At 40.3% G+C, this 23532-nt stretch overlaps 1 protein-coding gene across 1 annotated transcript in view; it reads left to right on the forward strand.

Annotated features, from left to right (window-relative positions):
- HIBADH (3-hydroxyisobutyrate dehydrogenase) overlaps positions 1 to 23532 on the forward strand; it is a 96277-nt gene continuing 72745 nt past the window's right edge. Inside the window, exons 1-4 of the mRNA XM_060782022.2 lie at positions 1 to 141; positions 15063 to 15223; positions 16930 to 17039; positions 20242 to 20363. Of these exons, the coding sequence (XP_060638005.2) occupies positions 60 to 141; positions 15063 to 15223; positions 16930 to 17039; positions 20242 to 20363 (475 nt within the window). The 5' untranslated portion in view covers positions 1 to 59. The remainder of the gene's footprint in view (positions 142 to 15062; positions 15224 to 16929; positions 17040 to 20241; positions 20364 to 23532) is intronic.

The raw sequence follows: 23532 nt of genomic DNA on the forward strand, positions 1-23532 counted from the left end.
AAGCAACGCAGGAGGCGGTGCTTAAAGTGGAGGTCGCGCACCGGAGGCGGGGAAGCAGCATGGCAGCGGTTCTAATGCTCCGAGTCTCCGTCAGCATGCTGTACAGGCAGAGGCGAGTCTTTGCAGACAGCGTGGCCATGGGTAAGGCACAGGGAAGAAGTGGAGTGAGCTGGCGAAGTGCATAGGTTGCATTGCATTGGGTTGCAGCCTTTGCAAGTGACTGGGCCTCCTGCTCCAAACAGAAAAGTGAATTACTACCACAGCTGCTCTCCCACCTCACCTTGACAGATCCAGAGATCTGACAGCCCCTTTCCCCTCAATATAGGCCCCTTCTGCACTGTCACAAATTGCAGTTTGAAACTGGTCACCATATAAGTACCTTGAATTGCGTTATATGAACCTACACTGACCATATGAGTCTACACCAGGCATGGGCAGGCTGTTAGGGATTGTGGGAGTTGAAATGTAAAACACCCAGAGGGCCAAAGTTTACCCATGCCTGGTGTACACTCATATAGTCACTGTATACCATGTAAGTGCCTTGAACTGCATTATATGAACCTACACTGACCATATGAGTCTGCACCAGCATGGACAGGCTGCTAAGAATTGTGGGAGTTGAAATTCTAAAACACCTGGAGGGTTGCCCACGCCTGGTGTAGACTGATATGGTTAGTGTAGACCATATAAGTGCCTTGAACCGCATTATATGAACCTACACTGACCATATGAATGTACACCAGGCATGGACAGGCTGTTAGGAATTGTGGGAGTTGAAATCCAAAACACCTGGAGGGTCAAAGTTTGCCCATGCCTGGTGTCAATTCATATGATCGGTGTAGACCATCTAAGTGCCTTGAACTGTATTATATCAACCTACACTTACCATATGTCTACACCAGGCATGGGCAGGCTGTTAGAAATTGTGGGAGTTGAAGTCCAGAACATCCAAAGGGCCAAAGTGTACCCATGCCTAGTGTACACTCATATAGTCAGTGTAGACCATATAAGTGCTTTGAACTGCATTATATGAACCTATACTAACCATATGAGTCTACACCAGGCATGGGCAGGCTGTTAGGAATCATGGGAGTTGAAGTCCAAAACACCTGGAGGGTCAAAGTTTGCCCATGCCTGGTGTATACTCATATGGTCAGTGTAGAGCATATTTGAACTGGATTATATTAACCTACACTGACCATATGAATGTACACCAGGCATGGGCAGGCTGTTAGAAATTGTGGGAGTTGAAGTCCAGAACACCAGAGGGCCAAAGGTTGCCCATGCGTAGTGTACACTCATATGGTCAGTGTGGACCATATTAGTGACTTGAACTGCATTATACGAACCTACACTGACCATATGAGCCTACACCAGGCATGAGCAGGCTGTTAGGAATTGTGGGAGTTGAAGTCCAAAAACACCGGAAGGGCCAAAGTTTGCCCATGTCTGGTCTACACTGACCATATAATGCAGCTTTGAACTATAATCTATGGCAGCATAGCTCAGGGCCTTAGATGCACTTGGCATTGATAAGAAAAAAAATCAAATAGAGTGATGTGGAGATGAAAACAATCCTTAGGATCTCATCACACTAGAGAATGAATCCACTTTAAATCTGGTTTCTGCCTCCTGCAGAATTCTGAGGTTTGTAGTTTAGGGAGGAGCCTTTAACAGCCTCACTAAACTACAAATCCCAGAATTCTACAGGAGGCAGAAACCGGATTTAAAGTGGACTCACTCTAGTGTGATGAAGTGGTAAAATCCTTGCATGACTTTTTGCTGTTGTTGGGAGTAGGCGTTTGGAGTCCTTTAAGCTCCTTTGCTTCTTTTAATTCCTCAAACCTATTATGCCTTGTGTTTTATACCCTTTACAAGTATTGTACACTGCTGTTAAAAACCACATGAGTTGTAAAAATAATTATACTGGGCTAATATCAGACCGTCGATGGGTGTAAAAGGAGGCTGGTGTAATAAATATAATTTAACATGTTTACTTAAAATAACACATTTGGCATTAAAGCAGGCCACAAAAGTTTATGTGACACTAGTGACCTAAAAGTAATCGAGGTCATGGTTAGTATGATCTATATTCAGAGCTGCCTTTCCTATGATTCTGGGGTTTTTACCCATTATTCTGGTCCTGCAATTAAAACTTTGTCACTTTGTGATTTGCCACACCGTGCTTTGTGAAAAGTTAGATATAAGCATTGACATTTTGGACAACAGAAGGTGGTTCTCCTTTGTGGTCTCTGCGGCAATGAAAGTCTGTGCTTATCTACTAAGAAATAATTCCGACTGGGTTTAACAGGATTTACTCTTAGGTAGGTTTGTATAATGGAGCTAAATACCCTAAAGGCAGTCGATCCCATCTTATCTTGAAGCTAAGAAGGATCAGCCTTGGGTAGTACTTAGATGGGAGACCACCAATCATATCTATAGCTGTGGGCTATATTTCAGAGGAATGAACGGGCAAAACCAGTTTCTTGCCTAAGAAAATCCTATGGAATCCATGGGATCACAGTCAGCTGACAGGCATCTTTAAGGCATACACACACAGAGTGAAGCCTATCAGCACAATCCTATCTGCTTGCTCAGAATTAAGCCTGGCTGTGTTCAGTGTACAGATACACTGAATGCAGATACATTTGTATAGGCAGTAGTCTTACAGTGCGGTCTTATGTATGTTTACTCTGATGTAAGCGTCATTGAGTTCAGTGGATTTACTTTCAGGTAAGCATGTTTAGGATTATAGCCTTTGTGTATCATCTGCAAACGGATTATGAGGATTGAAGGCTTCTATTTGCAGTTGGCTTGCTTGAAGGAGCAAACTCTTGGTCAGCCGTAAAGCCGAACAGGGTATAGGGTTAAAGCCCATGTTGGACGGGGTTACAATCTCCCTGAAGACACAAGTTTGCAGCTTGGGGGTTCTCCTGGATTCATCTCTGAGCCTAGAACCCCAGTTTCAGCGGTGGCCAGGGGAGCATTCACAAAAATAAAACTTGGTAAGTAGTTGTGCCCGTACCTTGAAAAGTCAGACTTGGCCATGGTTGTCCACACTCTTGTTACATCTCGTATAGACTACTTTGACACACTCTACGTGAATTGTTTAAGCCAGTGGTTCTCAACCTGTGGGTCCCCAGGTGTTTTGGCCTACAACTCCCAGAAATCCCAGTCAGTTTATCAGCTGTTAGGATTTCTAGCAGTTGAAGGCCAAAACATCTGGGAACCCACAGGCTGAGAACCACTGGTTTAAGCATTAAACAAACCCTGAAGTAAGCTTTGCAGCAGAAGCAACTGGGCAATATGTGTTAAAACATTGCTTGTAGCTTTGAAGCATCATTTGCTTATTTTATCATTTGATCGGGGCCAGAATCAACAGTGGTGAGATAGCTGAACCAATGGTGTAATGTCCAACATTCCTATGGACTTCATTCAGTGTAGCGAACAAAGTAAAGATGATATACTATGGAGAACATGTAAGCCACTTTCTGGAGAGCTGGAATTATCTTTTCCTCTATTTCCTTAGTTTTGGAATTATCTTTTCCTCTGTTTCCTTAGTTTTGGTGGTGAATGGTAATGCTTAAGTAGCGCAAATTATTGGAAATGACAAACTTCATCAAGTCTTCTCTAGCAATTTGTTTGTCTGTGATCTTGTTGCTTACCGTTTCCTGTATGTATGTTCTGGGGTGCAGCTTCCTTTACTCTACAGTTTGTGAGAAGTTATAAAAGGAGATGTAGACCACATGCTCTTTTTCTCATTTTGACTATATGACCTGTTAATAGCTGAATGGCACAAAGAATTATCTCAAACATATTTGAAATTGGACTGATAAGTTTTTCACCTGTGTGTGCTGAACACATGAAGGTTGTGAGTAAACCAAATATGTTAATTTTATCAAAGTCTCCTTCAATTTTGTCTCATGAGTGCATAATGTGACACAAGTTGTTTCATGGGAGAGTAACTTTTTTTGAGACACTGAAATAAAAACACTTCTAAAGCTCTGCTGTTTTTATGCACTGGCAAATCTCTGTTTTCCTAACAGATTAGCGATAACAGGTTATTCAGTCTAACAACTGAAACTATTCCTTTTATAATTATATCTGGTTTTATACTACAAGAGAAGATTCTACTTTAAGGGGTTTTTGGCTCTTCTCTGAAAGGTCATGCTTTTCTAAAAAGTTATGATCTCCAAAAGGTGTTTTCCAAAAAGTTATAAATGCCATTTTCCAAAACAAATGGCATCAGTTGTACACAAAGGAAAAGTATGGATGCTGAACATGTCTAGTGTCCACAGACGTGTGGGAAGGTATGTCACAGTAACAGGAAACTTTGTAATGGCAGGAGAGAAGCTTGTTAATAGAATCCTTAAAATTAGCTATGTTCGCTACAGTAGATCCCACTTTTGCTCTGCACGAGACATTCTATGGAGTTTATATTATTGTGATAGTTATTTTAATCAAGTAGCAAAAAAACTTATCCTACCTCTCAGTTTATCCAGAAACCTAAAAATTGCTCACGGAATAAATTGCAACACATCAATAAAAGCAATGCTGCTATTACATGAAATGCACACAAAACTAATACGATTCAAAATAGTGTTCTGACAGAGGCTTCAGTTTACACTGTGTTGGTACTTTGCTGAATGATGGCTTCAGGGTTATTTTAGCAGCATAAAGTTATTCTGCGATGTTGATACAAGGATAACCTTTATGTTTAGAGGGACAGAGAGAATGTGTGTCCCTTTACCACCAAAGATAAAATGCTTTGATCTAGAGTTTATTCATAGGAGTCTTCTGCTAGGTTTGGAGACATCTGGATTGGAACAGAAGCCCTCGTAACTAACAGAATGCCGTTTCTTTCAGCAGAAACTATTTTGTGTGAACACCGAATTCTTCTTGTAAAATCAGTCATATTAAGTATTTAATTTGCTATACATGTGATGAGGATTATCTGATTTGATCTTTGTGACTTTTGCTAATATGCACATAGTTGACAAAGGAAAAAACCAAAGATCTAGATCTAATGAGATCTAGATCAATCTCACACAGTGTTTGGTAATTCTATATTTTTTAAACAAAAGATCTTGGTCACAGATATTATTTTTATATTGAAAGAACCATTATTTGAATGTGGTATCTATTCCTTACCCAGAGATGTAGTAGTTTCAATATTGGATTAGGGGCCCTTCTACACAACCATATAAGCCAGAATATCAAATACCACAATATTTGCAGGGCCCTTCCACAAAAGCCCTATATCCCAGAATATCAAGGCAGAAAATCCCACATTATCTGAGCGTGGACTCAGATAACCCAGTTCAAAGCAGATATTGTGGGGTTTTCTGCCCTGATATTCTGGGATATGGGGCTGTATGGAAATACTTTGTTTTAAACTGGGTTATCTGAGTCCACGCTGCCATATATTCCAGTTCAAAGCAGGTAATGTGGGATTTTATTTAGCTGTGTGGAAGGGGCCTAGAATGGAAGGAGACCAGGCTTTGAATGCCGAATGGTACTTTCTCAGCCTTAGAGGAGATCAGTAATAAACCATCTCTGAAGAACTCTTGCCTGTCATAACATTGCCATAAGACAGGTTCTACTTGAGGCTACATAACATCAAATCGTTATCTAAGTTTTATATGCAGCTTTGTATGAAATCCCCTTAATTTTCTTTTTGCATATATAGATTAATACAGAAACTCCATCCTTGTATTAAAAGGTGAGACAATGTTGCTCCGAAATCCCTCTGCACCAGCAAAGTTGTATTGGCACTAAAATGGTATGCTGGCAAGTGGAATGTAATTGTGGAATGCAATCAGTGAGAAACACAAAGGGTGAACTTGTTCCAAGGAAGGAATAAACCCACTTGCTTAGGAATTGTTTTTGTCTTCAGGACGTGGCCACTGCATACTGATGCCTAATGCAAAAGGGAAAATGTAACTTGTCCAAACGCATCTCCCTTTACGAACCACTGCGGAAACTAAGATCTTCTAGGGAGGCCCTGCTCTCGGTCTCACCACCATCACAGGCGCTTTTGGCAGGGGGGAGAGTCAGGGCTTTCTCAGTGATTGCCCCCCAGTTACGGAACTCCTTTCCTGGCAATATTAGATCAGCCCCTTCCCTCCTGTCCTTCAGAAGGATGGTGAAGACTTGGCTGTGGAACCAAGCCTGTGGGGCAGTGCAGTGAGGCAAAATGGTGTCCTGAGATGGTTCTAAGCAACTTTTAATGTGGCTATAAGTGATTTTAATGTTTGTATATATTTATGGTTTTATGTTCCAGCATTGAATGTTTGCCGTATATATGTTGTGCTCTGCCTTGAGTCCCCTGTGGGGCGAGAAGGGTGGAATATAAATGTTTTAAATAAATAAATAAATCTCCCTGCCCTGTCAATCCTATATAAAAAGCTGACCAGAGTAATATTTGAATCCTGTTTCAGCCCTAGCTGGGCCAATCATGCTTGTCTGCTGTGATGGCTAAAGTTGCAAAAGAGGTAGTGTATGCAGCATATTCAACTGAACAGTTAGCTCCAGGTTACTATTCGTCCCTCTACATTCCCATAATTACAGTGAAAAATAGAGGTCCCAATTAATTCCATAATAAATTACATCATACCACTTACAGGTCCTTTATGTGTAGTTAGCAGCAAGCATATATCTTTAACATATGAAGCAGAATGTATGTCATTGCATTTTCAAAATGAAACCTCTATCTTCTTAGCAATGCTAGTTTCTTCACAAGCAATGTATTCGTAACATGCAGCTAATATGCTATTTGTGTGTGAGAGAGAGATAGAACAATGTTTCCCACCATTTATCCTTAAAAATAATTTGTGAAAGTGTGTAATCAAAGTTGTTTGTGGCTCTTCTACACAATTTATTGGTGTTGTAAAAGAATATCATGACCTTGTCCCTTGCCTGAAATAACAATTGTAGATAATATTGTTAGTTGTAAAACTTCCTTTCTGAACATTTCTGCCATTTTCCATAGCATGAGATTGTTCCAAGCTACATTCCTATTGATAGAAACTAGATCAGAACCCTGAAAACATTTCATGTTGACTACACACTTTTAAGATGTGCATCACTTTGTGACATAGTAATTCAGCTTTCCTAGCAAAACCGAAGTTAAACCGACCCCTTATAAAATGTACAGACACATACATAAATCGTAATAAGAAAATGCATGAAAAAATTTCATTTATATTTTAAAAATATATGATTATTGCTTTTTTTTACATAGATTTAGATGTTTCTTGTTACTTTTGCGTGACACAACAGCAACTTCAGCCAACATGCTAATGTGTCATGAGACACAGTTTGGAAAGCTCTGACCTAGAGCACCCAACTGGAAAGTTATAGATTGAGCATCACTGGTCTTTCCATCAGTGAACCATCTTAGTGTATCTTGGTATGAGACTTTCTAAGTCTCTCCAGTTAGAAACTGAAGCTGAAATCCATTTTTCTCCGCTGGGCTAAAGCACCACACATAGGCCCCACTTTGGATATGATCTTTGGGAGTTATGGAGTATTTTTATGAATGAGACCATGGAAGAAATAGAAAGTCCTGTTGAGAATCTGGCTCTGCTATTGGAAGCGTAATTTGAGATTACAGGCTTAGCACAGCAGGCAAAATCACTGCAGAAAGATCCTGCAGATCAGAAGGTCAGCAGTTCAAGCTCTGTTTGGGGATGAGCACCCGCCGTTAGCCCCAGCTCACCTGCCCACCTAGCAGGGTCGAAAGCAGAAAAGCGAGTAGATAAAATAGGTACCACTTTAGCGGGTAGGTTATTAAAGGCACTTTTAAGGACATTGATCAGAATGAAGCTCCTTGGCATAGAGGTGGAGCAACAGCTCCCCCCCCCCCCTCCCAACCTTGCAGGAGTCAAGCACAGCCTCCAAAGATGCTGGAAATAAGATGAGGAAATACTGCCTTTGCCTCTTCTGTGTTGTCTGCCCTTGTTAATTGTGTAATCGGCATTTAATGTTTGCTGTATGTGTGTTCTGTAAAGCCACTCTGAGTCCCCTTCGGGGTTAGAAGGGCGGGGTACAAATACTGTAAATAATAATAACAACATCAGTAACAGTAATAAAAAGGAAATGTTGATTTCTAGCTATCAATCCTGCAGAATCTAAAGTAGTGCCTTATAGCATTTGTTTCAGCATCTCTCTAAATTCCCTTCTATATTGACAATTTAATACAGTTTGAAGCTAGCTGTGCTGGCCAAACAACAAACTCCACAAAAATGTGCAAAAGAAAGCCCTTGATGCTTATTTGTGGTTGGCGTAAAACCATCCGGGCCTTAAACTGGTTCCAGGGTTTCCTATGTAATCATCTGCACAGCGAAAATGCTTCCTTCAATACTGACTTGAAATTGCATGAAATAGTGTAGATGGGGCCTAAGACAGGATTCAGATCTCTTTCCATTGATACAGCCCTTTCATTTTGAGCTACAAGGCAGAAAAAATGTCAAATAGCCTCTTTGAAAAAGTAGCTGCATGTTATACTACTCATGTCTTTCCTGTTGGTTTTGAATTGTCTTAAAATATATTTTCTTCCAATGAGTTGCCTGTGCTGGGAGATAAACTGAAAATTGTTGCACATAATGTTTAAGGAGTAAATCCAAACTAATTTGTTAAATTACAAACTAAGTTTACTTTTGGGTAACATTACAGTTACTTGAAGCTGTCCAACAACACAAACAGTTGTTGGAGGCAGATATGGATTAGGATTTTAATCAGGAGGCATGATTCGGGAAATCTGTGTATTAATCATGAGACTAATGGTATTATCTGGAAAGCAGATGCATTTGACTTTGGCTTGCCTGAGGAAGAGATTAAAATCAAACCTCATACGATGAAGTACTGTATAACTAATCTTAGGAAATGATTTTCTAAGTACTCTGTCATTTCCAAATTCTTCAGTGTTAAGTATTTTTTTGTCTTCTTCGCATGTGCTGCTAAGCTCGAAGAGTTTGGTAAATTTTGTCTCCTTTATAAGCTTGTCCTTCATTCATGACAATACACAGTACTATTTCATTTCATTGATTTGTTTCCTTAGTAAATGTTTCTTATTGTAGGTAGTGGTTTATTGGTTCTGGTATATAGGCTCTGGATTAGGGCTGTAATGCCATATAGAAAAAGAAATGATTGTGCTTCTTGTTTCTGATTCATCTATGGCTATGGGTGCATCTACACTGTAGAATTAGTGCAGTTTGACACCACTTTAACTGCCATGGCTCAATGCTGTGGAATTATGAGAGTTGTAGTTTAGAGTGGTACCAGCACTTTTTGGCAGAGAAGGATAAAGACCTTGTAGAAATATAATTTCTGTGATTCTGTAGCCATGGCAATTAAAATGGTGTCAAACTGCAGTGTACATGCACCTTATGACAGAGAGTCTATATCAGGGGTCCTCAAACTTTTAAAACAGAGGGCCAGATCACAGTCCCTCAAACTGTTGAAGAGCCAGATTATAATTTGGGGGGGGGGGGGGGGAAATGAACGAATTCCTATGCACACTGCACATATCTTATTTGTCGAGCAGAAAACACTTAAAAACAATATAATAATGAACAATTTTAAGAAATATAAACTTATTAGTATTTCAATGGGAAGTATGGGCCTGCTTTTGGCTGATGAGATAGGATTGTTGTTGTTGTTGTTGTTGTGTGCTTTCAAGTCCTTTCAGACTTAGGTTGTCCTTGAGCGAGGACCGGGTAAATGACCTTGGAGGGCTGCATCCAGGCCCCGGGCCTTAGTTTGAGGACTCCTGGTCTATATGATATAGTGATATGAGTATTGGACTTTATTCATTTCATGTCAGAAGCATTGCATAAATCAATTAGTATAAAAACTGATAAAACAGAGGGAACACAAGCAGCTAAATAATTTTAGACCAAAAACGGGCAACAGCGACCGCATTGTCTGTAGCTTTAAACAGTTCTTCCTCTGGGAATGAGGCAGGGCATTGTGGGCAAGCATACAGATGCTGAATTGTTTTTTCTGCTCCACAATCATACAAGGTGGAAGTAGTGCCATTTAGCCAGGATTATCTTTTGATCTGCCAACTCCACTTCTGAGTCTATCCAGGGACTTCCAAGTTGCCCATTCTTGGTTTGCCCCTGGAGGAAGACCCTTGTGAGGGGGGTCCATCCAATTGGGATTTCCTGGTTTAGCTGCCCAGAGGGATACTCTTGCTGTGGAACATTAACAAGAGTGGTGGTTCTCGTGAAACTTTTCCTTCATTTGAGTCTAATGGGAGAAGGGTGATAGTCATGCAGTGGGTGGTTTCACAACGTTCAAACGTATTTCTCTCACAGTTGGCAGAAACTTCCAATTGCACTTGGGGGGGGGGGATGCTAGCTAGTTTACAGAGTATTGGTAGGTATAGGTTTGAGACATCCTGTGATTATTCTGCATGTTTCAGTCAGTGCTGTATTCACCTGCTTCATGTGGATAGACTCATGCCAAAGAGAGCAGGCATACTCAGCAGTTGAGTAAGTTGAGTAAGACACGAGAATAAAGACGAAGACCCACCCAGAGGAAAAGTGTTCTTGCCATACATCAAGGGAACCACTGACCGCATTGGGAAGCTGATGTGGGAATGCAACATACAAACAATCTACAGACCCAATAAGAAAAGCCAACAAATGCTACATTCAGCAAAGGACAAGAGGGATCCTCTCACCTCTGCAGGAGTCAACCATATACCGTGCAACTGTGGACAAGTCTTCATAGGGACCACCAAACGCAGCATTGCCCAAACACGAATCAAGGAACATGAAAGGCACTGCAGACTACTTCAGCCAGAGAAGTCAGCCATAGCAGAGCACCTGATGAACCAACCTGGACATAGCATATTATTTGAGAACACAGAAATGCTGGACCACTCTAACAACTACCATGTCAGGCTACACAAACATATGCACAATTTCAACAGAAAGGAAGAAACCATGAAAATGAACAAAATCTGGCTATCAGTTTTAAAAACTCTAAAATTAAAACGGTAAATAAAGAAGAAAACCCAAACACAGGCGAACTCTAGAGAAGAAGAAAAACAGGAACAGCTAATCACCTCTCAACACAGAATTCCCCCAGGCAGGAACAGGGCACACCTAAAAACTGTCAGGCCATCAAATGCTAATTAAGGTGGCCAATTGAAACATTCACACCTATCTCCAACAGACAAGAGTTCTTTCTCCCACCCTGGACTTCCCACAGATATATAAATCCAATTTTCCTAGTTTCCAACAGACCTCACAATCTCTGAGGATGTCTGCGATAGATGCAGGTGAAACGTCATGAGGAAATGCTTCTAGAATATGGCCATACAGCCTGAAAAACCTACAACAACTCAGTTGAGTAAGACAAGGCCAGGGCTGATGTTCTTATTAATTTTGGCTGTGTATCCCATGCACTACCAGTAAGTTTCTGCAGGATCTTATTGCGTGCAGCTACTTTGTGCTTAGTGCAAAGTAACAAGAGAATCTGTGTTCAAGTCCTTACTGCTCTATGAATCTCATTGGGCAACTTTGGGCCAATAACTCATTATAACCTAGTAAATATTGTTCTTAATTCTGTTGAAATCTGAATTAAATGGGAACCATGTAAACTGGAAAAGTGGAGAAAGGTGTGACAATTTTGAAAAACAGAGCAGAAAGCTATGTTCCTTCATGTTAGTCTCAGAAAGGATGCAAAAGGTTTGTGGGGTAGACTTGGCTGTGAATGAGGATAAATGCAAAGTGTTTAATGCCAAAGCTAGGAGATCCCCTTTTGTAATACCTTTTTGTTACTACTTCCCTTTTGAAAAAAAGAGCAGGTTTATGTAAATATTAAATCAGGTTATTCAAAGAACCCTCAATGCTTCATGGAAGGAGGCACCGTAGGTCAAAAAGTGACTTGGACTGGCTATAAACCAACAATTCCCCAAATGCAATATAATAGCTAGTTAAACTATAACTATTTATTGTAGGATGGAAAATTGAGTTATGAGTTCATTGGTTGTAATTATTTTTCTAAATTGCACAAACAGCATATTATAATTTTCTAAACAGTCCATATTGTGCTGTGGTCGATTTTTTTTTCTTGGCAGCTACTCTTGTCGTTCAAATATCTGTCGTCGTCCTAATTTACACAAATGCCAGAGGATAGGTTTCAGATGGCTGAGTTGGGTGATCAAATAACCATGGTGTGAAAGTTGTCCGTTATGCCTTTTAAAATTAATCTTTAGTTCATATAAGCAAACTGCCATAGTGGCTTGCGTTCATTTCAGCTTCTGGTGAGCAGCTGTTTGTATCTTGAATTATGGCTGATACTAACCGGCTGAATCAGCAGTCCGGAAAAGGAAAGGGCACAAATATGCATGGAATCTGAACAATCTCTCTTGACAATCCATAATAAGGATTGGACACATTCTCTATGTCTTGTAACTGGAGAATAATAAGTAATCGAAAGGTACTAAAGAACAATAAATCCAAAACAAACAACAAAGTAGAAGCCGAAACCACCCTTGCAAATGAACTGTAAAAACGAAACACACCCCAGCACACCCAAATAACAACTTTTAAAGAAGCCATATTCATTCAGTTAGAAAAAGTTTTATTCAGAATAGTAAAACTATCCATAATATTATTTGTCAGCTGTTTTCAAGTTCACAAAGATAAAAAATCATAAAATTTGTATGATGACTATTTTTAGGATATTCAAGTATGCCGCCTATGGAAGCAGCCACTTTTTTGTCCACTTCTGAATTTTCAAGAACTCTTACCAAAAAATATTTCATGCCAATAAAAATTACAGAAATGTAATGTTCTGCTGTCAGTTAAAATCTGTTTTTAGGGAAGAATTCTTTTCTTACAAAACCAACACCTGTATACTTCATGGGCTTCTTTGGCAAGTTCTTACTATCAAAGGCTGCAGTTAAGGATGGCATCTTATGCTATATTTTCACAAAGGCACTTGTCTATAAAGCATCTACTGTCCTTTTTTTGCTACTACAGTTTCCTGTGTCCCTCTTTGGAAGATTGGTAAACGTGTGGAAAGCATGGACGGATGGTTTAACTTACAGAGGAAAGTTGGGTACTTACTTAGGTGATCGTTCGTAGCCCAAGGATGATGGTCCTCCAAGTGTAGTGCCTTGGCAGTGAGTCCATAGGTGGCTGTGGAGCCCTATTCTTGATCCGCATGTTCTCCCGCAGTGAGGACATTGGTTTCCAGATGGATCGCTTCTCCCTTTTGCCCTCCATTCATGCCTCTTTGGATTCTGCAGCACTGCTGGTCACAGCTGACCTACAGTTAGAGAGCTCAAGGGCTTCCCAGTTCTCAGTGTCTATGCCACAGTTTGGTTGGGTAGAGATTATTTGGCTTGTTTGCAGCCCCAATCCTAATCAAGATGCCAACTTGCAATGTGTTTATTACGGGTATTGGCAATTCTGACTTTTACGGATTTGATTAAAAAGTTTTTCTAGGAATCTCTCTATCCTTCACTTTAACCTAGAGATTCATAGAAATAACATCTCTCTAGGAATACCTAGATCTGAGGTTTTCAACCAGGTGTTTTGCACTACAACTCCCAGAAATGCCAGCCAGTTTACCAGCTTCTAGGATTTCTGGGAGTTGAAGGCCCAAATATCTGGGGACCCACAGATTGAGAACCACTGCCTAGATCATCCAGTGTGATTCTGTATACATCTTCCAGTGGAAGTCAACCATACTGCTAGAAATTCCTGGAGAGGTGTTCTCGCAGGTAAAAAATGAAGCAATTTATTTATTTGCAGTTTTTCACATTCACAGGGTTCTTGTGTCTCTAAACCCAGCAAACACAGTTAACAAAGCTTCTGAAAAGAAGCCCCCTTTCACATTCCCCAGAAATAGGGAATGACAATAATAATAACAATAACTTTATTTTTGTACCCCTTCTCCATCTCCCCAAAGCGACTTGGGGTGGCTTACATAATAAGTTTATCTCCCCAGAATGTATGTGTGTCTGTACACACACATACATACATAGACACACATACATACACACACACCTATATGTTTGGCCACCAAAACAGAAATCATAAGGAAAGAATAGGTTGGTAAAGTTAAAAAAATCTTCCCTGGGTGTATTTAGAAGAAACTTTCAAGTAGTCATCCTTGGATGCATTTGAAAGAAATGTTCAGGTTTTAATTTACTCTCCGTATGTAAAGCTTATCTGGCTTGGTTGTTTCATTTCCACATGTGTTTATTGTTAGTTTTGAATAAATCTTTCATTAAAATATGTTGAACTTCTCTTTGATGCAGGAACCTGTCCCTATTCTTTGCATGTTTTTCTGCCTCTGGTACTAAATTTTGCTTTAAATCTGTAATGCAAAGGAACACATCTAATTTATTAATTGAGATATAACTATGTTTACATGTTATGTCTAGATCTCATTTGTTCTTCCCAGCCTCAAGGCAACATTCATGGATCTCTTTCTCTTGCTTTATCCCTTCTACAAAAACCCTGACAAATTGAAAGTCAATGACTAGCCCAAGATCATGTAATGACTTTGCTAGATCAGTTGGGTCTTGAATATGGCTCTCTAGTGTTCCTGGTGAACATGGTAAACACCTCATGACCATTTCAACTTCTCTGATGTGGATTGGTGTATACGTTATAGGTCAAATGTTTTTTGCAGTTATCATTGACTATTATTAAGTTTAAATGTACTTACCTGTATGTTGTGCTGAAATCAGTAAGATGGTTTCTTCTGTTGTGTATCACATGCAGAAGACACAGAAGAAACTTAGCTTATTGTCATTTGCTTTATCAATTTAGCAGCTCAGCTAGAGATCTAGCCGTCTATATTGTCAATCTGTGTTTTTCGGTAAGATGAAAGGTATAAAGACTATATATTGTAATGTAGATATGATATGTTTAGAAACTTGTTCCTGGAAAATAAAAATGTAATATAAACACCATGTTTTCGTTCTGGTAAATAAAATAATACCAAAACTTTACCTTATCTATACATATACATTGTTGAAATATTTTTGATGTAACATTATCATAGTAAATCTCTTGAATTCCCATTAGTGTCTTCTAGGGGAATGGCTTCTAAAACCTCTGTTGGATTCATTGGCTTGGGTAACATGGGAACTCCAATGGCGAAAAACCTTATAAAGCACGGCTACCCAGTTATCACATATGATGTCTTTCCAGAAGCATGCAAAGAAATTCAGGAGCTGGGTTCACAGGTATGGTAGTAGATATCTTACTGTTAATTTGGAGGGAGCATGCCAGGTGTTTTGCTGGAAAATTCCTTTAATGCTGTGTCAAGATATAGAAGTATTTCTAAAGCCTACCCTTAATATAGAGCATAATTCCCAAATTTGGTCATCTGGTTGTCGTTGCTTTTAATGAATGAAGACAGATGAGCATGCAAAATCATTGTGGTGTTTTTTTTTGGGGGGGGGGTTGTTTTTTGTGTCAGGAGCGACTTGAGAAACTGCAAGTCGCTTCTGGTGTGAGATAATTGGCTGTCTGCAAGGACGTTTCCCAGGGGACGCCTAGATTTTTTTGATGTTTTACCATCCTTGGGGGAGGCTTCTCTCATGTCCCAGCATGGGGAGCTCATCCGCACTCTCCCAGGATTCAAACCTCTGACCTGTTTGTTTTCAGTCCTGCCGGCATAAGGGTTTAACTCACTGCGCTGCTGGGGGCTCCTATTGTAGTGCTGCTAGATACTAAATTGCAAGTGAAACTGGTGTAGGGTTTGTTGCCAGGATAGCCACAGTATTCTTGTGTCGCAACAACAAAAAGCTTGTGGCACATTGAAACTAACATATTTTATTACGGCAACCACTGTCTTTAACTATATTGTGCTATAACACCATTCATTCATTCCTTAAGGTGACACAAGACTGTCATTCTGCCTGGGATGTTTTTCCTTATCTGAGCTACAGCGGGAAACTCATATGAAGACTAGCACATGCAATGAGTACAGAGGGAAGCAAGATAGGTTGGAACGTCTTGTAGAAATCAAGCACATGCTTCTCATACTGCCTTTACTTTAAAAATATGTAGAGGAACTGGTTGATCCATGGAGTTGGACTCAAACACAGAGTGCATCTTCACAGTAGAATGAATGCAGTTTGACCGCACTTAACTTGACTTTACTATGATATTGGCTATTCCTTGCCCCACTGATTACAGTGCATTTAGTGGTCTGCTGTCCAATTTTAGACAGCAAACCACAATGTCAATTTGGGTTTGTGGGCGGGGGGGGGGGGGGGTTCTTTGGATGCATCTACACTGTAGAGTTAATGCAGATTGGCACCACAGTAAGTGCCATGGCTCAATGCTATGGAATCTTGAGAGTTTGGTGAGTCACCACTCTTTAGTAGGGAAGGCCTTGTTAAATTGTAGCTCCCATGATGTCATAGCATTGAGCCATGGCAGTTAAAGTAGTATTAAAGTGCATTAATTCTGCAGTGTAGATGCAGCCACAATTTTATTTAGAGTAGGTTGACTTTAAAGCCAAATCAAATTAAATTAAAATAAGTCCCCTCCAAGGTGAGAAAGGCAGGGTAGAAATGTCGTAAATAAAAAAATTTAGTCCAGTTGGTTTGAATGAGCCTTCTGTAAGCATGAATCATTTTGGATCTGACACAGTGTTTGTCTATCTCTGGGAATTCATAGTTTGGTCACCAACTAAATCATGAGCACACTTTCCTTGTTATGTCTGCATGCCATCCATTAGCATCCATAATAATAGCAGCGTACTACAATATTTCATTACTGATTTGTGCAGCTTTGAGTACCTGGCACGGTCTGTGTTTGAGTTCTTTCTATTGAATTGCTTTACGACTTGCCTGAACTATTAAACACGAGAGAACAATTTCTATTTCAGTTTGCAACAGCTTGCTGACCTCTTTTTCACCCATCTCCCTTTCCTTAAAAGGTGACAGATTCCCCAGCAGATGTAGCAGAGAGAGCTGACAGGATTATCACAATGCTTCCATCTAATCCTAATGTAATAGAAGTTTACACAGGCAACAATGGAATTCTCAAGTAAGAAATTTCCTCTGCCTTTTCATTTAACATCATAAAAGGGAATGGTTGTTCTAAATCTTGCAAGAAGTGTTACATACTTGAAGTTTCTGCTCGCCTATTAAATTAACATGTTCCTTAATCCATAATGCAATTCAGCAATCAGTGCATGCCGATAATATCCCACTGTGCAACAGACCGTATCCAGCAATGGGATTATACATGTAGAAATGCATGTGTGTTCCATGCGGTAGTCCCAGACAAGGCGATTTGGCTGCATTTGCAATTCCTTGGAACGAATCAAATAGTCTAGAAGTTGATTAGTTCAGACTCATTTCTCTTTGCCAGTGAAACTTGTATGGCAAAGTATTATTGGAAGAAAAAAACAAGAGAATAACATAAAGTTCTTAAAATATGCAGAAATGAGCTGCTAGTGTTTTTTTAAACAGACCAGGATCAGAGATCTCATTCATGATTGGCTCCTTTTGCACACAATTCTAGCATTGAGATTCCACTTGAGCTACCATGGTTCCATTCTGTGAAATCCTGGAACTTGCAGTTTAGGGAGGAGTCTTCAGAATTCTCAGTAATATGTTTCTGTCCCTTTGGAAACTACACATGTATTTTACTGTATTTATTTATGTTGTGAGCTGCCCCAAGTCCCTTGGGGAGATGGGGCTGGGTACAAATAAAGTTTATCACCATCATCATCACAGATCCCAAGCTTCCATAGGGTGCACCCATGGCAATGGAAGTGAACTAATAATTTGTAATGTAAATGGGCTCAGTGACTGACTTTGGGTTACTTATAAAGCAGCCAGCATAATGTAGTGGTTTCAGTGTTGGACTAGGAGACTATGGTCTAAATTCCTTCTCAGCCATAGACATCCAGCTGGACCACAGTTCGAGTCCAGCCAATCTTCGTGACCGCATCTCTCCCTATAAACCGGTGCAGACTCTAAGATCGGCCAGGGAGGTCCTCCTATCAATCCCACTTCCGTCTTTAGTGCGGTTGGTGGGGACAAGGGAGAGGGCCTTCTCGGTGGTGGCCCCGCAACCCTGGAATGCCCTCCCCAGTTAACTTTGACAAACCCCTAAACTACAACTCTTTTAGGAAAGAGCTGAAAACTTAGTTTTTCCAGCAGGCATTTGATAATGTTTAGACAGTAGCCAGAACTTACTGCCAATCACTTAGCACTTTATATCTACATTTTGTGCATTCAGCTGGGCTGCTATATTTATTACATGGATCCTTTAACTGATTCTATTTTAATAGAGGTTGTTTTATCCAATTTATATACCTGGTTTATGTAATGTATTATTGTTTTCATGTTAATCTATTTTATTTTATGTATTATGTATTCTATGTATGGCATCTTTGTGTGCTATTTTGTAAGCCGCCCCGAGTCCCTATGGGAGATGGTGGCATGGATAAATAAAGTATTATTATTATTATTATTATTATTATTAGAAACACAACAAGATGAATCCACAGCAGATACTACGCTGGCCGTTGAATTGGATCACATGTCGGACACTTCCCAAGTGTCTAGGACTGTGTGATGTATCTGCATACAGATCCCAGTTAGGTGCCCTGCAGCTGGCAGATGGTAATTTTGTCAGCACCGATTTTGCTTAAGTGCAGGCCAAGGTCTTTAGGCACTGCACCCAGTGTGTCGATTACCACTGGGACCACCTTGATTGGCTTGTGCCAGAGTCTTTGCAGTTCGATCTTTAAATCCTTATATTGTGCCAGCTTTTCCAGTTGTTTCTCTGCAATCCTGCTGTCACCTGGGATTGTGACATTGATGATTCATACTTGGTTTTTTAACACAATTATGAGGTCAGGAGTATTATGCTCCAAAACTCTGTCTGTCTGAATCCGGAAATCCCAGAGGAGTTTGGCATGCGCATTCTCTGTAACTTTTTGTGGCTTGTGATCCCACCACTTCTTTGTCGCAGGCAGATGGTATTTGTGGCACAAGTTGCAATGAATCATCTGAGCACCGGTGTTATTATTGTTATTGTTATTATTATGTGATCTTGGGTAACACACTCTCAGCTTCAAAGGAGGGCAAGAGCAACCCCCCCCCCCCCCGAACAAATTCTTCCAAGAAAGCTTCACAATAGGTTTGTTTTAGGGCCACACTAAAACCAGAGATGGCTTGGCAACAACGACAGTGATGGTGTGTATCCCAGTGGTAGCAACTGGAATCCAAATACTAGTCCCAGTTAGAGTACAAGTCTTAAATCAGTGGGATTTACATGTATGTCATTGACCAGACAATAATTAAATAAATGATTACTCCAATTGGAATTAACAATTCGTTATTGACCAAAATTGTATTGCTGTTATTGGTGGATTATAGAATTAGTCAAGACATCCGCTAATGGAGTATTAGCTACAGTACTGGACTAGAACTGTGAGAGACTAGAATGGGTCTTAGAACCTGGCCATTAGGTTCGAATACCCATTGACCAGGAAAAATGATGAGGTGACCTTGGGCAAATCGCACTCTTTCAACCTCAGAGAAAGTAGCAAATCCCCTCTGGGCACTCCAATTTAAGGGAGATGTGGACAAATTGGAATGTGTCGAGAGGAGGGCAACTAAAATTATCAAGGGCCTGGAGAAAAAACCCCATGAGAAGCCACTTAAAGAGCTGGGTATATTTAGCTTGCAGAAGAGAAGGCTGCAAGGAGACATGATGTACAAATATGTGAGGGGAAGTTATAGGGAGGAGGGAGGGAGCAAGCTTGTTTTATGCTGCCCTGGAGATTAGGATGCGGAGCAGTGGCTTCAAGCTACAGGAAAGGAGATTCCACCTGAACTTTAGGAAGAGCTTCCTGACTATGAGAGCTGTTCAGAAGTGGAACTGTCCGCTCCGGAGTGTGGTGGAGGCTCCTTATTTTGGGTTACTTATAAAGCAGCCAGCATAATATAGTGGAGGCTTTTAAACAGAGGCTGTATGGCCATCTGTCGGTGGTGCTTTGAATATGATTTTCCTGCTTCTTGGCAGGGGTTGGAACTGTATGATTCTATGATTCTATTAACAAATCATGCCAAGAAAAGTCAATTATAGGGTTTGCCTTAGAGTTATCATAAACTGAAATTTATATTTGAAGGGGAAAAAATGGCACATAGCCACATCCAAAATAATTTCTTGTTTATTTTACAGAACGACGGCTCTCATAAAATTTGATTTCCTTCTTGTTCCTTTTTAGAAAAGTGAAGAAAGGATCTTTGCTAATAGACTCTAGTACTATTGATCCTGCAGTATCAAAAGACCTAGCAAAAGAAGCTGAAAAAATGGGAGCTGTTTTTATGGATGCTCCTGTTTCCGGTGGTAAGTACATTTTAAAACTGACACCAGTGCTTCCAGGATGACACTGCTTCGAAGGAATTGTTCAAGGATCATTGATCAGCAAAATCTTGCTGCTGTATGCTTTCATCCGCTAAAAGAGGCAGATTTGAATGTAAGGTAGTCGCAGTCAAGAGAGTGTGGGGATGGAGGAAAATGTGAAAGCTCAACCAGAAACAATTGTTTATACATGGCTTCCCAGAGTACTCTGCCTTCTATGTATTTCATCACCCATGATCCATTACTGTGGACTTCAATGGCTAATGGAAGCTACAGTTTACATCTGAAGAACTGCATTGTCCCTGTTCCTGCAAAAGGGAAAAAAAACCGAATAGTTGACTGTCAGCCCCTTCTCTCCTTCCAGATCTTCAGTGTTTGTAGCAGTGGTAGTCACAGGCTTACAAAGAAATAGATGTATTATCGAAGGCTTTCATGGCCGGAATCACTGGGTTGTTGTGAGTTTTTTGGGCTGTATGCTTCTGGAACATGGCCAAAGAAATAGAGAACATAATAGAGCACCTACCTTGCTCTATTATTAAAATTTAAGTAATCTTTGCTAATGTAAATCGGAGACTTCTAACAACAGAATACTCCTTCCTAAGAGATGGGGAAGTAGTTTTGCAAATAAGTACACGATACTAAATAAGTATATTATATAAGACAATTTTGCAAATAAGTACACAATATAAGACAGTGTGATGTTATGTTGAATAAATTTGGTATATTGTTCTTAGCTGTCCTTACCTATAACTGGTGAAAAGTTGGATTTCATTGAGGAACATGCTTTATTTTGGCCAGCGCTCAGTTTAAATTCTTGTGTCAAACATAAAACATTATTTAAGGGAGAATATAATCATGACTGTCACAATAGGTCCAATAGGTCTCGAAGCATAGGATATCCAATGTATAATAGCTAATTTAAGAAAATACAAGGTGTTTCAAAAAGATGAAATCACTGTATTTCTACAACTATGAACAGCTCTTTTTTGAAACAGACATGTCTTTCTGGTTTGTGTACCCAGAACTTAACATAGTATTCCACATGGAAACAGAATATTTTCTTCAGCCTGTAGACCAGGCATGGGTAGTCTTCAGCCCTCCAGGTGTTTTGGACTTCAACTCCCTACTGGCTGTTAGGAATTGTGGGAGTGGAAGTCCAAAACTCCTGGAGGGCCGAAGTTTGCCCATGCCTGCGGTAGACTCTGCTTATGAGCTCCAGCTCCCATCCATCAGCCTCAGGCAGTGGTCTATGGTGATTGGAGTTGTCCAGTAACATCTGAGTGGGACGTGCATTGAATTGGCATTGGCAGCAAACCCAACTGGATTGCGTCATATCAGATCTTCCTGAGGTGAAACCGTCTTAGCCCTAAAATGTCCAGAACTGGACATGAACCACTGTCTGAAATATTGTACAGCTTTGGAAAAGTAGAAGAAAGTTTTAAAAGTATCTCTTCTAAGAGTGTGTTTCTGTGAAAACACCCAGGGAATAGGAGAGGAGGATCAGGTTTAGTGGTTTGAGCATTGGACTATAACTCTGGAGACCAGTGTTTAAATCCCAGCTCAACTGTGGGGACCTATTGAATGACCTTTGATGTTGTTTATATGTTCAGTCGCTTCCAACTCTTCGTGACCTCATGGACCAACCATGCCAGAGCTCCCTGTTGGTCGTGGCCACCACCAGCTCCTTCAAGGCCAAGCCAGTCACTTTAAAGATAACATCAATCCATCTTGCCCTTGGTCGTCCCCTCTTCTCTTTTCCTTTCATTTTCCCCAAGATCATTATTATTATCTTCTCCAAGCTTTCCTGTCTTCTCGTTTTGTGGCCAAAGTTCTTCATCTGTGCCTTTAATATTCTCTCCGTGAGCAGTCAGGATTTATTTCTTGGAGGATGGACTGGTTTGATCTTCTTGCAGTCCAAGGCACTCTCTAAGTTTTCCTCCAGCACCACAGTTCAAAAGTGTCTATCTTCCTTCGCTCAGCCTTCCTTATGGTCCAGCTCTCGCATCCATAGGTTACTATGGGGAATACCATTGCTTTGTGAAGCTTCATTGCCAGTGTGATGTCTCTACTCTTAACTATTTTATCGATGACCTTAGGCAAGGCATACCCTCTCTGTCTCAGTGGAAGGCAAAGACAAACCCAAGAAAATGCCATGATAGGTTTGTACCGTAAGGGCGACGATAAGTTGAAAAAGACACGAAAGGAAATGACTAAAACAAGAAGAAAGGAGGAAAGGAAGAAATGGGCTTAAGAGATTGCAAGATGTACCTTTTTTAATCCCAGAGCACACACCTGAAGAATTCTACACGTGTTGTGTCCGGAGAAAAACAATATTAGTAAGCATTTTGGGGAAGATCTATCTTGGACGTCATCTCAATCCAGGGGCGTATTAAGATTGTAACATAATGTGACTATAAGATTGATTAGGTTCTTGTGGGTTTTTTCAGGCTATCGAGCCATGTTCTAGAGGCATTTCTCCTGACGTTTCGCCTGCATCTAGGGCAAGCATCCTCAGAGGTTGAGAAGGTCTGTTGGAAGTAGGAAAATGGGTTTATATATCTGTGGAATGGCTGGGGTGGGGCAAGGAGCTCTTCCCTGCTGCAGTTAGGTGTGAATGTTTAGCTGATCACCTTCATTAGCATTTGAAGGCCTGCCTGAGTCTGGGAAAATCTGTTGCTGGGAGGTGTTAATCTGTGCCTGGTTTTTTCCTCTCTGTTGTTTAGCTGTTATAATTTTAGAGTTTTTTAATACTGGTAGCCAGATTTTGTTCATTTTCATGGTCTCTTCCTTTCTGTTGAAATTGTCCACATGCTTGTGGATTGATTGTTTTGGGGCAGGAATTGCTAAATTCTAGGTTGCTTTGCATTTTGGGTGAGGGGGTTATTTTGTACAGCTTAAATTCATGCATTTGATTGTAGTTGTGTCTTAATAGAATATGATAAGGGCTTTTTCCCATTTCCTAATTTCTGAAAGAAAGATACAGGTTGCTTTTGCTGCTTAGCATAACATGTTATGCTACAAGGTTGTCTATCATGTGCTTTTGTCCCCTGGCTCTTTTAATTCTCTGCTGAACAGAAATATCCATGCAAGGTTCTTTTGCAATATTGTACCAAAGGCTCCAATTTCAAGCATGCTCAACATTTCAGGTAATCCC

This window comes from Anolis sagrei, chromosome 6 (assembly GCF_037176765.1).
Source record: "Anolis sagrei isolate rAnoSag1 chromosome 6, rAnoSag1.mat, whole genome shotgun sequence".
NCBI classification, from domain to species: domain Eukaryota; kingdom Metazoa; phylum Chordata; class Lepidosauria; order Squamata; family Dactyloidae; genus Anolis; species Anolis sagrei.